At 55.4% G+C, this 15,234-nt stretch overlaps 1 protein-coding gene across 2 annotated transcripts in view; it reads right to left on the bottom strand.

Annotated features, from left to right (window-relative positions):
• The window catches only part of FBN3 (fibrillin 3), a 72,600-nt gene that overhangs the window by 38,775 nt on the left and 18,591 nt on the right, over positions 1 to 15,234 (bottom strand). For both annotated transcript variants that reach the window (XM_086862641.1, XM_086862640.1), the window contains 3 exons: positions 10,177 to 10,374; positions 8,563 to 8,688; positions 1,897 to 2,022 (listed from right to left, as the gene is read on the bottom strand). In XM_086862641.1, coding sequence (XP_086718767.1) covers positions 1,897 to 2,022; positions 8,563 to 8,688; positions 10,177 to 10,374 — 450 coding nt within the window. The remainder of the gene's footprint in view (positions 1 to 1,896; positions 2,023 to 8,562; positions 8,689 to 10,176; positions 10,375 to 15,234) is intronic.

Raw genomic sequence — 15,234 nt, 5'->3', positions numbered from 1 at the left:
TGCACAAAACCCCAGAAAAGCAGAAAATGCTGCAGGAGAGAGGGGAGGGGAAATTCCAGATGGGATTAGGGAGCTCAGAGGTGGGGACTGAGCTCTGGGGGGTGACAAGGTCAGGATGGCAGAGCAGGAGGGGGAGTGGGTCCTGCTCATCCTGAGGGGACAGGAGCCATCCCAGTAGGGACCTGGGGGTCTGGCAGGGCCTGCCCCCACCCCATGGGAATTGTCCTGATCCCAGGAGAAGCAGGAGAGATTATCCAGCACAGCTGATCCCACAGAACTGGGCTGGTGGGAGATGTCCTGGGCACCCCCTGAGACCCCTCCCGACCCTCTCCATGGTTCCAGGAGCCTCACGTTTCCTTTTTCCTCTTGCTGAGCCCAAAGTGGATCAAACCAGGGCCCCCCAGGCAGGCCAAGGCCTCGGTGAGACCCTCCCAGCCCTCCCTGAGCCCAGGGCTCAGCAGGACCCAGGACTGGGAGCTCTGACTCTGCCCGAGGAGAGGCACAACCCAAATCCCTCCGAGCTTTGCTGCGCTCTCAGGGTAAAATCTGGGAAAGGCCAGAGCAGGAGCGCTGAGTCTCAGGAGGGAGGGCAGGAACACCGTGTGCTCGTCTGGGAATGCACCAAAAAGCCATTTTTCTTCATTAGAAATGGTTCTTTTAAGCTGCTCTGGAAGAGGAGCCCTTTGTACCAAGGGAAGTGCAGGGAGCCCCCAGCACGAGGAGTGAAGGAGGCTGCGGTGGCCCAGGGTGGGACCGGGCTCTGGTGGCCAGCCCAGGTGCCTGAACGGCTCCAGAATGTTCCTCTGGGCTGGGATGGGGTTTTCTCCTGCTGGGGTTGTGCTGGGGCAGGTGCTGGGAGCAGCTCCTGGCCCTGGGGATGGGCTCCAGCTCGGGGTGCTGCTGCTCCAGGTGTAAAAACTACAGGAGATGGTTGTGGTAAAAAAGGTGTAGGGAGGGAGGGGAACGGCCAGCTGCCTTCTCCTGAGGCACTGAGGTCACCTCCAGGGTGACAATCTCCCCTCTCCTGCTGCTGGCCCTGCTTTGACAGTGCCCACATTATTTATCCATCCTCCGTTTTCCCTCGCTTCCTTCCATGGGATGGAAACCTGGAACCCCAAACTCCCCAAACGAGCCCCGAGGTCCCCTCGAGCAGAGCTGGGGAAATTCGGGTGCCAGGGCAGCCCCACCCCAGCAGGAGCTGTGGGTTTTGCCAAAACAAACCCTGCCTGTCCCAAAAAGGGAGCTCAGGGAAAGGCTGGAGCACCCCGAGCCAGTTCAGGTGGAGTCTGAGTCCACTGCAGCTAAATCAGCCCAGGACTATTTTTAAATCTGAGCTTTCTAATTTTATTTATTTTCATTTCTTGAAGTTCTTGGTTTCAAGGAAAGCGGGGAATGTCCACATGACTCATCCCAGAGCTGTCACACCCCTCTGGGCTCATGGCAGGGGCTGGGAAACAGCAGGAAAAAAATTCCATTCCCATTAAAATCTATCAGTTTCCCAAACAAGAGGACTCAGGCTTTACTTTTTACTCACACTTCACAACATTTTTTTCCTCCTGGAACTAAAACATTTAATCCTGCTCCAGGATCCGTGGCTAGAAAAGAATTTGGAGCTGAATTTTTCTTTTTTTTTTTTCTGTATTTGTTTCCACAGAAAGCTGCACCTGCCACTTTGCACTGCACCACCAATCTCTGCCTGTGCTGTAAGAACTCCTCTTCCCAAACCTCCCCATCCTCATCTTCCTGGAGGAAAACGGATTCTCAGAGCAAATTCACAGCCCAGATTCTGGAGAGGGAGGATGGATGGAGCAGAACAGAACATTTCTCCCAGTATCCACCCCCAGCCGCCTCTGTGGACGTTCCCAGCCCGGATCCCGGATCCCGTTTTTCCCTCACCGAGGCAGCGGGAGCCGTCGGGGCTGCTGGCGAAGCCGCGGGGGCAGGAGCACACGTAGCTGCCCACGGTGTTGGTGCAGTCGCCGCCGTCGCACACGCCGGGCATGGCCCCGCACTCGTCCACGTCTGCAGGGCACAGAACCGCGCTGGGAGGGTGCCAATGGTCCCCATCCCAACCAAACCTGGGCACACAGCGCTGGGAGGGTGCCAATGGTCCCCTTCCCCACCAAACCTGTGTCCAAATGTCCCCTTCCCCACCAAACCTGTGTCCAAAGGTCCCCTTCCCCACCAAACCTGGGCACACAGCGCTGGGAGGGTGCCAATGGTCCCCTTCCTCACCAAACCCATGTCCAAATGTCCCCTTCCCATCCAAACCTGGGCACACAGCACCAGCAGGGTGCCAATGGTCCCCATCCCAACCAAACCTGGGCACACAGCGCTGGGAGGGTGCCAAAGGTCCCCTTCCCCACCAAACCTGTGTCCAATGGTCCCCTTCCCATCCAAACCTGGGCACACAGCGCTGGGAGGGTGCCAATGGTCCCCTTCCCCACCAAACCTGGGCACACAGCACCAGCAGGGTGCCAAAGGTCCCCTTCCCCACCAAACCTGTGTCCAAATGTCCCCTTCCCCACCAAACCCGGGCACACAGCACCAGCTGAGCCCAAACATCCCCTTCCTCACCAAACCTGTGTCCAAATGTCCCCTTCCCCACCAAACCTGGGCACACAGCACCAGCCAGGTCCAAACATCCCCACCCAAACCCGGGCACACAGCGCTGGGAGGGTGCCAAAGGTCCCCTTCCCCATCAAACCCGTGTCCAAATGTCCCCATCCCACCCAAACCCGGGCACACAGCACCAGCAGGGTGCCAAATGTCCCCTTCCCCATCAAACCCGGGCACACAGCACCAGCTGAGCCCAAACATCCCCTTCCCCATCAAACCTGTGTCCAAATGTCCCCATCCCATCCAAACCTGGGCACACAGCACCAGCTGAGCCCAAACATCCCCTTCCCCACCAAACCTGGGCACACAGCGCTGGGAGGGTGCCAAATGTCCCCTTCCCCACCCAAACCCAGGCACACAGCACCAGCCAGGGCTGTGGGCAGTCAGGGGGTGCTGGAGGCCAGGAAAGGTCTCCCAAACTCTCCCAGAGGGGTTTGTGGGAGCTCTGCTTCTCTCCACGGCTGCTGCCAGCGGAGGTTTGGGCTGGACACCCAAGGAAAGTGCTGGAATGGAGTCCAGCACATCCCTGGGTGTGATTAAGGAAAGTCTGGATGTGGCACGCGGTGCCGTGGCCTAGCTGAGGTGTTTGGGCTGGGCTGGACTCGGTGGGCTGGGAGATCTCTTCCATTCTGTGAATTCTGTGAATCTGTGGAGAAATCCTTCCCAGAGAGAGGGGCTGGACACTGGAAAGGGAGGTTTGGAGGTGTCCAAGGAAAGCCCAGGTATGGCTCTCAGTGCCATGGGGGTGGCTCATGGGTCCCTGTGGGCCCCTCCCAGCCCAGGATATTCCACAATTCCATTCTGGGATTCTATTCCAGTCAAAGAGGGGAAGACAAATTCCTGCTTGGCTCTTTAGGACTGTGGGATTCTGCCCCCTGAGGTGTCCCCCGAGCCCCCGGTGCTGCTCTGGCTCTTTGATGCTCCGAGTCCCTCCGTCAGAAAAGCCCTGAGAGCTGCCAGGGCAGCAGAGCAGAACACAGAAAACACCAGAAAATGCCTCCCCCACCCGGGCCCCTGCAGCCAAAAAGAGATTTTATCAGCCAGGCTGCCCTGTCATTCCATCCCTGCCCTGCCCTGCAAGCCCCGGAGCTCTGGAAGGAAAAGAGCTTTAGGAAGGCAAAGTCTCTCCATTGGGGAAAAAAACCCAGAACCACCCAAAACTTGGTGTGGCTCTGGGGAGGACCCGAGCCCTGGGGGCAGATCTGTGCCTCTGACACCCCTCACTCAGCCCCAGGCAGCAGCAGGGGCAGCAGGGGATCCCATTCCCATGGAAAACCAGGGAATCCAAGAGCTCTTTTTCCCCCACTCTGTGAAAACCCCAGCTCAGGGGAGCAGGAGAAGAGCCCGTTCCTCCAGGACTCCACATCCTGTGCCTCAGGAACCTGAGCCCTGGGCTTTGTTGTCCTTTCAGTTCTTCCCCACCGCATTTTCCCTCTGTGTTTTCCCTCTGTGAGCGTCCCGTGGTGGTTTGGAGCCGCTCAGGCAGAGCTGACCCAGTGGGACGGGTTCATTCCCCTCTCATTAACACCAGCGCCGGGGAGGGAACCCTGCCAGCCCCAGCCTGGCTCCTTCCCGACTTTTCCAGCCTTCTGTTCAGAATGAAAGCAGGATCCTGTGCTCTGCTGCTCAGACAATGGCAGGATTCAAGGCAAACGTTGATTTTGGAGCCGGGCTGGGGCTGGAATTGGCCTCATCCTTAAGGCTGAAAAGGCTGGAAAAGCCAAAGGCAGCAGAGCCTCTGGAAGAGCCGGAGCTGCAGAGCTGTGGGAACCCCAAGTTCTCCAAGTGCTAAAAAACCTGGATTTGATGGAGGAAACACCCCCAGGGGCCGTGCCTTGGGGTCCCTCGGTGCAGCACCGGGGACTCGCTGCCCTCCCCTCCCAGAAAGGAACCACAGAGGGGGGAATGGAACCTCCAAACCACCCAAATCCAGGGAAATGAGCTCGGGACGGAGCCAAACAATCAGCTCCTCAGAGGGGTTTTGTGAGGAAATGGAAAGAAAGTGGTTGTGGGGTTCCATCCGCCCGTGGAAAACTCTGGGAAGCTCCCTCTGGTGCAGGAGCATCAGGAAATTCAGGATTTCGTGCCCTGGTGACAAAAGCCTGGCCTGTGGGGAGCTCCTCACATCTAAAGGGGTGAGGAAAAGAGGTGGGATTTGGAACCCCAGGATTTGTTCCCTCTGGCAGAATGTCCTGGAGAGGCCAAAAACGGGCAAATCCTGGCTGAGGCTGCTGCACACAGCTGGTCTGGAGCCTTCCACTCCCTTTCCTGGTGTCTCTCCATGGTTTTCTTATCTCTTATCACCCTGGATGGCTTTTGGAAGCAGGACACATTCCTTTGGGAAGCATCCTGGAGGAGGCACCGGCATTACCTCACTGATAGCAGAGCTTGGCCTTTGTCCTGCAGCTCAGGAAGGGCTGTTAAAAAGTGAAATTCTTGGCAGAGAAACCCTGGAATTACGGCAGGAAAAGCTTTGTCCAGCCAGTGATTCCCCCTTAACTCCACACCACGGAATTGTTCCCTTCGGTGTCATTTTTCCGGTGGCTTCCAGGAGAATTTTAAAATGCCACAGCCCTTCCCCTTGGCTGTGATTTATGGATCCAGGTCTCTGGAGCAGCAGGATGTGTCCGAGTGCAGCTTTGATGTTCCCTCTATCCACTTTGCACCAGGAATTTTCTTGTGTCCTCAACAATTTTCCTCCCGCGGCGTTCGGAGCTCGGCTGGATCCAAACCTTCCCTTCTCCCCAGGCTCTCATTCCCTTAAAACCTCAGCGGATCCTGCTTTGTTTCCTTTCTTCCGCCACAATCCAGGCGTGGGATCGCTTAATTCATCCCTAACCTGGCTGTTCCTGCCCTCTTTCTTCATCTTTTTGCACAATATAAATTAAATTTTCGGTGCTTCCCAAGCTGACTTCTCCAGAGGTTTTTTTGGAGCAGCCCGACCCCTCCCCTCCCGAAATCCAGCACATCCCTGATCCTATTCCTGCTCGGATCCCTCCCAGGGGAGCAGGAGGAATCCCCATCCTCCCTGGAGCTCTTTGGGATAAAATGGAATGACAGGAGAACCCTCTGGAAGCGTCCCATCCATCCGGGATGAGCCGGGAGGAGGCTCCAGCAAACCCAGGCTGGAGATTCCCGGAGGGGAAAAGGATTGGAGAATCCATCCCGGGAATATCCAGCGGCCTCCGGGATCAGCCGGGAATAACTGGAGATGGAAAAGCGCCTTCATCCTCCGGGGACGCAATTCCAGGTGTGGGGAGATAAGGATTGTGCCAGGAGATGATAAGGATTGTGCCAGGAGATGATAAGGATTGTGCCAGGAGATAAGGATTGTGCCAGGAGATGATAAGGATTGTGCCAGGAGATAAGGATTGTGCCAGGAGATGATAAGGATTGTGCCAGGAGATGATAAGGATTGTGCCCAGAGATGATAAGGATTGTGCCCAGAGATAAGGATTGTGCCAGGAGATGATAAGGATTGTGCCGGGAGATAAGGATTGTGCCAGGAGATGATAAGGATTGTGCCGGGAGATGATAAGGATTGTGCCGGGAGATGATAAGGATTGTGCCCAGAGATGATAAGGATTGTGCCCAGAGATAAGGATTGTGCCAGGAGATGATAAGGATTGTGCCGGGAGATGATAAGGATTGTGCTGGGAGATAAGGATTGTGCCAGGAGATGATAAGGATTGTGCCGGGAGATGATAAGGATTGTGCCAGGAGATGATAAGGATTGTGCCCAGAGATAAGGATTGTGCCAGGAGATGATAAGGATTGTGCCGGGAGATGATAAGGATTGTGCCGGGAGATAAGGACTGTGCCAGGAGATGATAAGGATTGTGCCGGGAGATAAGGATTGTGCCGGGAGATAAGGACTGTGCCAGGAGATGATAAGGATTGTGCCGGGAGATAAGGATTGTGCCGGGAGATGATAAGGATTGTGCCGGGAGATGATAAGGATTGTGCCAGGAGATGATAAGGATTGTGCCCGGAGATAAGGATTGTGCCGGGAGATGATAAGGATTGTGCCGGGAGATGATAAGGATTGTGCCAGGAGATGATAAGGATTGTGCCGGGAGATGATAAGGATTGTGCCCGGAGATAAGGAAGGCACCGCCGCTATCTCTGCTCGCACCAGGGGCCGGCATTAATGAGGGGCCGGCGTTAATGAGGGGACATCGCTAATGAGCTCTGACCTCCGGCTCCAGCGCGTTCCCACCGGGAACCCCCCAGCACAAAACGGGAGAACCTCCCAGACAGGTTCAAAGAGGTTTTGATATTCCCTGGATGCCGGGCTGGGATGGGGAATGCGAAAATGAGAGGGAAGCAGAGCATTCCCTCCTCGGCCCAGCTGGGAAATGATCCCAAAACTCAGCGGAGGAATCCTGGGATTCGGAGCCTGGAGCACTCCTGGATAACAAATCCATCCTCTGATCAAAGCCCTGGGCTCGGCGAGGACAGCGCTTGGGGCAAGGCAGAGATTTTGGCAGTTCCAGCAGGAATGTGAAGCTCAGGAATTTGATGCTCCATCTGCTGGACCAAATTCCTGATGGATCAAAGGCTGCAGGAAACTCGGAGGTTTTCAGGGAGCTCGGGGCCCAAATCTTCTCGTGTCCATGAAGCGGGAGAGGAACCCTCTCGATTCCCCCGTCCACAACATTTCAGGGAATCCCAAAGGTGATTCCACTTTCCTGGGATCCTCCTCAGCTCCTGGTGGCCCTGTGGGGACCTGCAGGTGGCACAGCTGGGGCAGGACCCTCAGAGCCCGTCCCTTTGGAGCATCCCCGCTGTTTGTGCCGCTCCCAGATCCAGAGGGATCATGCGCTGGAGGTGATCCCAGGGATGGAGCAGCTCCTGGGAATGCCGCAGTTGTCCCTCTTCGTGGGCAGGACAGGGAAGGGGAGCTGTTTGTGGCCAGGCACTGGGGGAAGTGGGAGGCCCCTCACATCTGGAGGACAGATCCAGACAATGGATTTGGTTTAATCCCGGGATGGAGGAGATTCCAGCCCAACTGGTTTCAGATGTGCTCTGCTCCCCAGCCGGCGTGGGAGAGGCAGGAGCAGCTTCCTGCTGCCCCTGCTCCCACCTTGGCCAGGAAAATTCCTGGAATGTCATTGGATTCGGGGAGCTGCTCCTTCACCTGACACAAAAAAGGGCTGGTTTGGATTCTCCTGCTTTCCTCGGGTGTCGGAGCTCTGCAGGAATTCTGTCAGGGTTTTAGGGAAAGTCTCCTGGCATGCTCAGACACATCAGGAAGATGCTCAGACACAGATGTTTCCTGGGGATGAAGGAATGTCCATCCCCCAGCAGGGATTGACCTCCTGGATCTCCTTGGGAAAGATTTCCTGAGGGGCTGAAGCCAGGGCACAGAATCCTGGAATGTTCTGGAAGGACCCTAAAGATCATCTCATCCCACCTCGCCCTGTCCCGATTCCAGAGGCTTCCAGAGGCAAGCAGAGCTCTCCCTGAGCTCCCACAGCCAGCCTGATTTCCCATTTCACGCTGATTAAATCTTCACAGCCCTAATGAAGAGCCTCAGAATTAAAAGTTGTTGAGATTTCAAGGCTTGATCGGGCTCAGAACCCATCAGAGCTTTGGAGGCAGCGCTGAGCTGAGCCTGGCTAAAGCCTTCCAGAGGCTCCTCCTGTGCCATCAGCCCGTCTTCCCATTAAAATATCCTTAACAAAACCCCTCTGGGAACAAACCAAACCATTTCCTCCTGCTCTGAGGGAAGACCAGGAGATCAGGCAAGGCCTATCCCTCATTTCCTGGCCTTGGGATGTGGATTAAAAACCCCTTTGGCAGGGCTGGCTGGGAAACGGGATCCAGTCTGGAATGGGAGCTCTGTCCCAACTCTGCCGTGGAAAAACCCAGCCTTGAAACACTCCTGGGACTCTGGGAAGTGGAGAATCCCATCAAACCCAGGCATGGAGCCTCCCTTACCTTCACACCTGTGGCTGGTCTCGCTCTGCTTGTGCCCAGCAGGGCACTTGCACTCGTAGGATCCCACGGTGTTGATGCAGTTCCCACCTTGGCAGAGGCCAGGGATGGCCTGGCACTCGTCCACATCTGCGGGAGGAGGAGCAGGGACGTGAGGGAACAGCAGCCACGGATCCAGGGATCCTCCTGTGCCCCGAGGAGCTGGGTCACGTCCCAGAGGGAATCTCCCCTCGGATTGCACCAGGGAAAAGGACAGGGGTGAACCCCTGGCTCAAGCAAGAGGGAGATAAAAGCATGGGAATGCTTCCCAAAGGATGTGTCCCGACACCTGGACACCCTGTGGGGTGGAGGAGCTCGCCCAGAGCCGAGTGTGGCCAGAATCTCTGGGGTAAAATGGTGTTGGGAGATCCCAGGGGACACCCCGGGTCCCTGGAGATGTTCTGTGACACACGGGGGGATTGGGCAGAGCTCCACAGAGAGTTCTGTGCTCTGGGGCTTTTCCTCTCTGTATTCCCTGGTTTAGTTAGATTAGATTAGAGCTCTAGATTGGAGCTCTGTTTCGGGGCTCTGCTCTCGGTGTCCTCTGCTTTGGGGCTGTTTTGGGCTCTGCTTTGGGGCTCTGCTCTCAGAATTCCCTACTTTGGGGCTGGTTTAGGCTTCTGTTCCAGGCTCTGCTCTCAGAATTCCTTATTTTGGGGCTCTGCTCTCACAATTCCCCCCCAGGGGCTGGTTTAGGTTCCTGTTCCATACTCTGCTGTCAGAATTCCTTATTTTGGGGCTGGTTTAGATTCCTGTTCCATACTCTGCTGTCAGACTTCCTTATTTTGGGGCTGGTTTAGGCTCCAGCTCTCTGTGCTATTTATTTTGGGGCTCTGCTCTCTGCACTCTCTATTTTGGGGCTCTGCTCTCACAATTCCCTACTCTGGGGTTGTTCCAGGCTCCCATTCCATGCTCTGCTCTCACAATTCCCTACTCTGGGGTTGTTTCAGGTTCCTGTTCCATGCTCTGCTCTCACAATTCCCTACTTTGGGGCTCTTTCAGGCTCCCATTCCATACTCTGCTGTCAGAATTCCCTACTTTGGGGCTGTTTTACGCTCCCATTCCATACTCTGCTCTCAGAATTCCCTACTTTGGGCTGTTTTACGCTCCTGTTCTATGCTCTGCTCTCACAATTCCCTACTCTGGGGCTGTTTCAGGCTCCCATTCCATGCTCTGCTCTCAGAATTCCCTCTCTGGGGCTGTTCCAGGTTCCTGTTCCATACTCTGCTCTCACAATTCCCTACTCTGGGGTTGTTTCAGGTTCCCATTCCATGCTCTGCTGTCAGAATTCCCTACTTTGGGACTGGTTTAGGTTCCTGTTCCATGCTCTGCTCTCAGAATTCCCTACTCTGGGGTTGTTTCAGGCTCCCATTCCATGCTCTGCTCTCACAATTCCCTACTTTGGGACTGGTTTAGGTTCCTGTTCCATGCTCTGCTCTCACAATTCCCTACTCTGGGGCTGTTCCAGGTTCCTGTTCCATGCTCTGCTCTCACAATTCCCTACTCTGGGGCTGTTCCAGGCTCCCATCCCATGCTCTGCTGTCAGAATCCCCCCGGGCTGTGGGTGCTGGTGCTGACCCTGGCAGGCTCCGCTGCGGATGTTGGGGATGAAGCCGCGGCGGCAGGGGTGCGGCTGGCCCGGGCACATCTCGCAGGGGTGGCCCCAGGCGCGGCCGATGGTGGCACAGCACATGGTCTTGGTGCACACGATGCCGCTCAGCTGGCCCTGGCACATCTGGTTGTTCACCTGGCTGAAGCAGGGCCCGGTGCGGTAATCTGGGGAGGAAAGGAATGAATCCCTGGGTTAGATCCTGCCTGGGAATCCCGGGATTTCTGCGCTCAGCTCCGGGGGGAACTGCCACGGAGGCGGTGCTGGCCCTGAAAGGAGCTGGAAATCAAAAGTCAGGCAAAGAGGCAATTCCAGGGCTGCAGCTGTGCCTGTTCTGGGAATTGCAGGGATGAGGAAAGCAATCAAATTCCACTTCAGTTACAAAGATCCTTCCCTGGAAGTGCCCAAGGCCGGGCTGGATGGAGCTCGAGCACCCTGGGATAGTGGAAGGTGCCCAAAGCAGGAGGTGGAATTCCATGGTTTTTATGTTCCCTTCCCATCCCAAACCAGTCTGGGATTCTGGGATTCTCTCTCATGATTCATTTCTTCACTTTAACTCCCAAACATCTCCTGGCAACTTCAACTTTAAACCCCAGACTGCAGGAACAACCAGCAGCTTTCCCATTCCCAATTAGGATCCTCCCATCCCTTAAACCCCAAGGATTTTAACCCAATTCTTGCGGGGTTTTGCCCCCAGGAATGTGGGTTTGCCGCTGCCTGGACCCTTGATGAGGGATTTTGGCACAGCAGGAATCCAGCAGGAAGCAAAATCCTTCCGTGGGATTTTTCCTTCAGCTGGGCAGAGGTGGTGGCACAGAAGTGTTTGATCTGTGGCTGGGAATAAAAAAAACCAAAGCCAAAGCTTGGAGCACGTCCTGGTCAGCCCAGAAAATTCCCCCTGAAGTGTGTGAGCAGTCAGGTGTTGGTCAGGCAGCCAGAGCCCGGCTGAGACGGCTCCAGGAATTTCCAGGATGGAATTAGGCAGTAATTAGGAACCGTGACCCCAATTCCCTGCGCCCGGATTAACCCCCAGCCATCCCTGCAGGGAAAGGTTTGGGTTTGATGTGTGGAGGGGGGTGAGAGCCCCAGGTAACCCTGTCCCAAAATCCGTGGAAAACACCCAGGAAATTCTCCTGTCTGGGAAGGAATCAATTAGCGAAGAATTCCTCGTTTCCAGCTTAGTGCTCCCTCTGATTTGTGCTCTGGAGCTGTTGGAACTCGAAAATGAAAGCTGGGACAGTTGGGCTGTGGATGTGGACGAGAGGAGAAGGATTTGAGAGGGAAAAAGGGAATGGTTTGGAAGTTATGTCGGTGTGAAGGTGATGGCACCTCCCAAAAAAAGCCTTTTTATTTTTGGGGATCTGACCAGAACCATGGGGAATTACCAAACAATGATCCTTCTCTTGCTACCCCAATTTTACAAATTTTACACTGGTCCCAGACCAGTGGCCGATGTCACTGCAGGGTGGACCCCAAAAAAACTCAGATTAATAAATGAAAAAACCCCAAACAGATGGCTCTGAGAGAGAAAAGTGGCTGAACCTGCACCTCCCACCTCATCTCCTACCTCATCTCCCCCAGGCCCCGCAGGAATTCCTGGAGAGGGATAATGAATGCGGGATTGTGAGGAGAACACCCCCTTTTAAGCCCATAATTGCTCAAAATAACTTTTCCTATGCAGATGACTCCTCTGGAGGGAAGGAAGCCAAGGAAATCGCAGTCTGGAGAGCCCTGGCTGCCTCCCAGCCCCAGCTGGTGCTAATTTTAATGGGCAAATGATTAAATTTTTAATGAGGCACCAATGAAATTTTATGAAGGAAATCAGGACGCTTAGGAGATGTCTGAAGCCTTTCCCAGTCCCTGCATGGGATCCGTGTTCCAGGAATCCTGCTGCAGGTAGCTGGCCTTCAGGAGCTGGGTTTTTCCTTGGAAAAGCCCAGGGAAAGCTGGGATTTGCTGTTCCCTCTCCCAGAGCCCAGAGTGGGACAGGGAGCAGCTCCGGGTGAAGTTCCCGTTGAGGGAGTGCAAGAAATCCTGAATATTGGGGGGATTTAGGGAACCCCCTGAGCTCTGAACCCCTGACAATTCCAATGACAATTCCCATCAAAGGACTGCAAGAAATCCTGGATCAGGGGGGATTCTGGGGAGAGGGTTTGATCAGGAAAATATTCCCAAGAAAAAAGGATTTGCTGCACATCCACGGAGCCAGGACGGTGTCCCTGAGTCAAATCCAGTGGGAATTCAGATCCCTGGAGATGGAAAAGTGGGATTATTCCAGGATTTTCTGTGTTGTCTCAAGGACAGCCAGATCCAGAGTGCAGCACGAGGGAAGGGGGAGGGAATGAGGAGCTTCTCTCTTCTCCCACCCTCTGGAATCCCCTCCCGGGACAGGGCTGAGTTCCTGCTCTGCAAAGCAAACAAACAGAGCCGAGGAAGAGGAGCTTTTTCCTCTGCCAAACTCCAATTCCCTCTCACAATAAACAATGGAGGCTTTTCCTTAAACCCTGCAGGACAAGAGTGGCCGGGGGATCATCCCCAGGGAGCTCCGGGATGGGACCACAAATCCTGGGATGGGGCAGGAGCCCACGGCTGGGACTGGGACCAGTGAGAGACTGGGACTGGAGAGACTGGGACTGGAGAGACTGGAACTGGAGAGAGACTGGGACTGGAGAGACTGGGACTGGAGAGACTGAGACTGGAGAGACTGGGACTGGAGAGAGACTGGGACTGGAGAGACTGGAACTGGAGAGAGACTGGGACTGGAGAGACTGGGACTGGAGAGACTGAGACTGGAGAGACTGGGACTGGAGAGACTGGGACTGGAGAGACTGGGACTGGAGAGACTGGGACTGGAGAGAGACTGGGACTGGAGAGACTGGGACCAGTGAGAGACTGGGACTGGAGAGACTGGGACTGGAGAGACTGGGACTGGAGAGACTGGGACTGGAGAGACTGGGACTGGAGAGACTGGGACTGGAGAGACTGGGACCAGTGAGAGACTGGGACTGGAGAGACTGGGACCAGTGAGAGACTGGGACTGGAGAGAGACTGGGACTGGAGAGACTGGGACCAGTGAGAGACTGGGACTGGAGAGAGACTGGGACTGGAGAGACTCTGTCCCTGTTGTTTCCCAGGTGTTCTTCAGGTGTTCTCCAGCCAGGACTGACTGTCCCTGTTGTTCCCCCGTTGTTCCCCCGTTGTTCCCCGGTTGTTCCCCCGTTGTTCCCCCGTTGTTCCCCCGTTGTTCCCCCGTTGTTCCCCCGTTGTTCCCCTGTTGTTCCCCCGTTGTTCCCCTGTTGTTCCCCCGTTGTTCCCCCATTGTTCCCCCATTGTTCCCCCATTGTTCCCCCATTGTTCCCCCATTGTTCCCCCATTGTTCCCCCATTGTTCCCCCGTTGTTCCCCTGTTGTTCCCCTGTTGTTCCCCCGTTGTTCCCCCGTTGTTCCCCCGTTGTTCCCCGGTTGTTCCCCGCTTGTTCCCCCGTTGTTCCCCGGTTGTTCCCCCGTTGTTCCCCGGTTGTTCCCCGGTTGTTCCCCCGTTGTTCCCCTGTTGTTCCCCTGTTGTTCCCCCATTGTTCCCCGGTTGTTCCCCCGTTGTTCCCCCGTTGTTCCCCCGTTGTTCCCCTGTTGTTCCCCCATTGTTCCCCGGTTGTTCCCCCGTTGTTCCCCCGTTGTTCCCCTGTTGTTCCCCGGTTGTTCCCCCATTGTTCCCTGCTGTTCTCCAGCCCCGGAGCTCCCCCAGCCCCTCGGGCTCGGGGCAGGGCAGGGGAGCAGCCCGAGGGTCTCCCTGAGGGGCTCCTTTCTCATGGAATACTTTCTCCAGCTCGTCATTTCCTTACTTCACCCAAACACAGCCACATTCCTCAAGTTTAACTGTTTGGATTTTTGCAGAAAAGAAAAAGCTGGCGGGGGCACTTTCTAAGGCCAGACATTCCAAGTGCTGGAAAAACACGTCCAGAGGAAATTGTAAAGGGAGAACTTTTTCTGAGTTTTCCTGTCCTATTTTTACAGTTTCCTGATGAAGTCTCAGCCTGATGAAACCCGAGAGAGTTTCAAGGAGCAGCTCCTGGGGCACAAAGAGCACAGGGAATGAGGCAGCTGGTGCTTCCAGAGTGGGAGGAATGGCTGGAAATGTCAGAGCTGGAAAGTCCTGGAAGAGCCCTCGGGGTCAGGACTGGTCAGGGGAGGGACTGGGGTGGCACTTCCAGAGCTCCAGACTCTTCCCAAGCACTCAGCTGGAAACCTGGCACTGCCCAGAGTCCCTTGGAAGAGAGCACAGCTCCTGGATCCCAGGGAAGAGCTCCTGGATCCCAGGGAAGAGCTCCTGGGTCACAGGGAAGAGCTCCTGGATCCCAGGGAAGAGCTCCTGGATCCCAGGGAGGAACTCCTGGATCCCAGGGAAGAGCTCCACAGGGACAGGCTCCATAGGGAAGATTTCATTTGGCTGGAAAAACAACCCCAAATGACAAACTCATCCCTGGAGCACAGGAGGATTCCAAACATCACCTGAGCCCAACCGAGCCGCTCGCCCCGAGTCACTTTTTCCTACTTGAGGGAGGCTGGAATCGGAGCCACGACACCAAAATCCCTCATTGTAAAACCCTGAGCAGCCCCTGGCCTCAGCTTTCCTGGGCTGCAGCTTCTCCTCCCACACTGATGTAATGGCAGCTCCGGTTCCACAAAATCCCCCCAGCCCCTCATCCCCGAAAACGGCAGGGAGAGGGAGGAAATGATGCTGGAATCCTGTGAGTGCCTGCTCCGAGGGTATTTCCCTCTGGAGGGGGGAGTTTCCTGCATGAGGTGTGAGGGGGGTTGTTCTGCTCCCAGTACAAAGCAGCCTCTTACTGGAGCTGCTCTCAGCACTCAGAAATTCACTTTCTTCCAATTTAAAATTGAAATTATTTCTTGTTACGGCGGTAGCAAAGTAAATTCAAGTGAAGCCCTGGAATAACTCTGGGATCAGATGGATCTGGGGTGGATGAGCTCTTTTTTCAGGGATGGGGTTCACAGAATCCCGGGATTCTGTGT

This window comes from Cyanistes caeruleus, chromosome 25 (genome assembly GCF_971803275.1).
Source record: "Cyanistes caeruleus chromosome 25, bCyaCae1.hap1.1, whole genome shotgun sequence".
NCBI lineage: Eukaryota > Metazoa > Chordata > Aves > Passeriformes > Paridae > Cyanistes > Cyanistes caeruleus.
The sequence above is the reverse complement of the archived record's forward strand: the minus strand, read 5'-3'. Positions and strand labels throughout refer to the sequence as shown.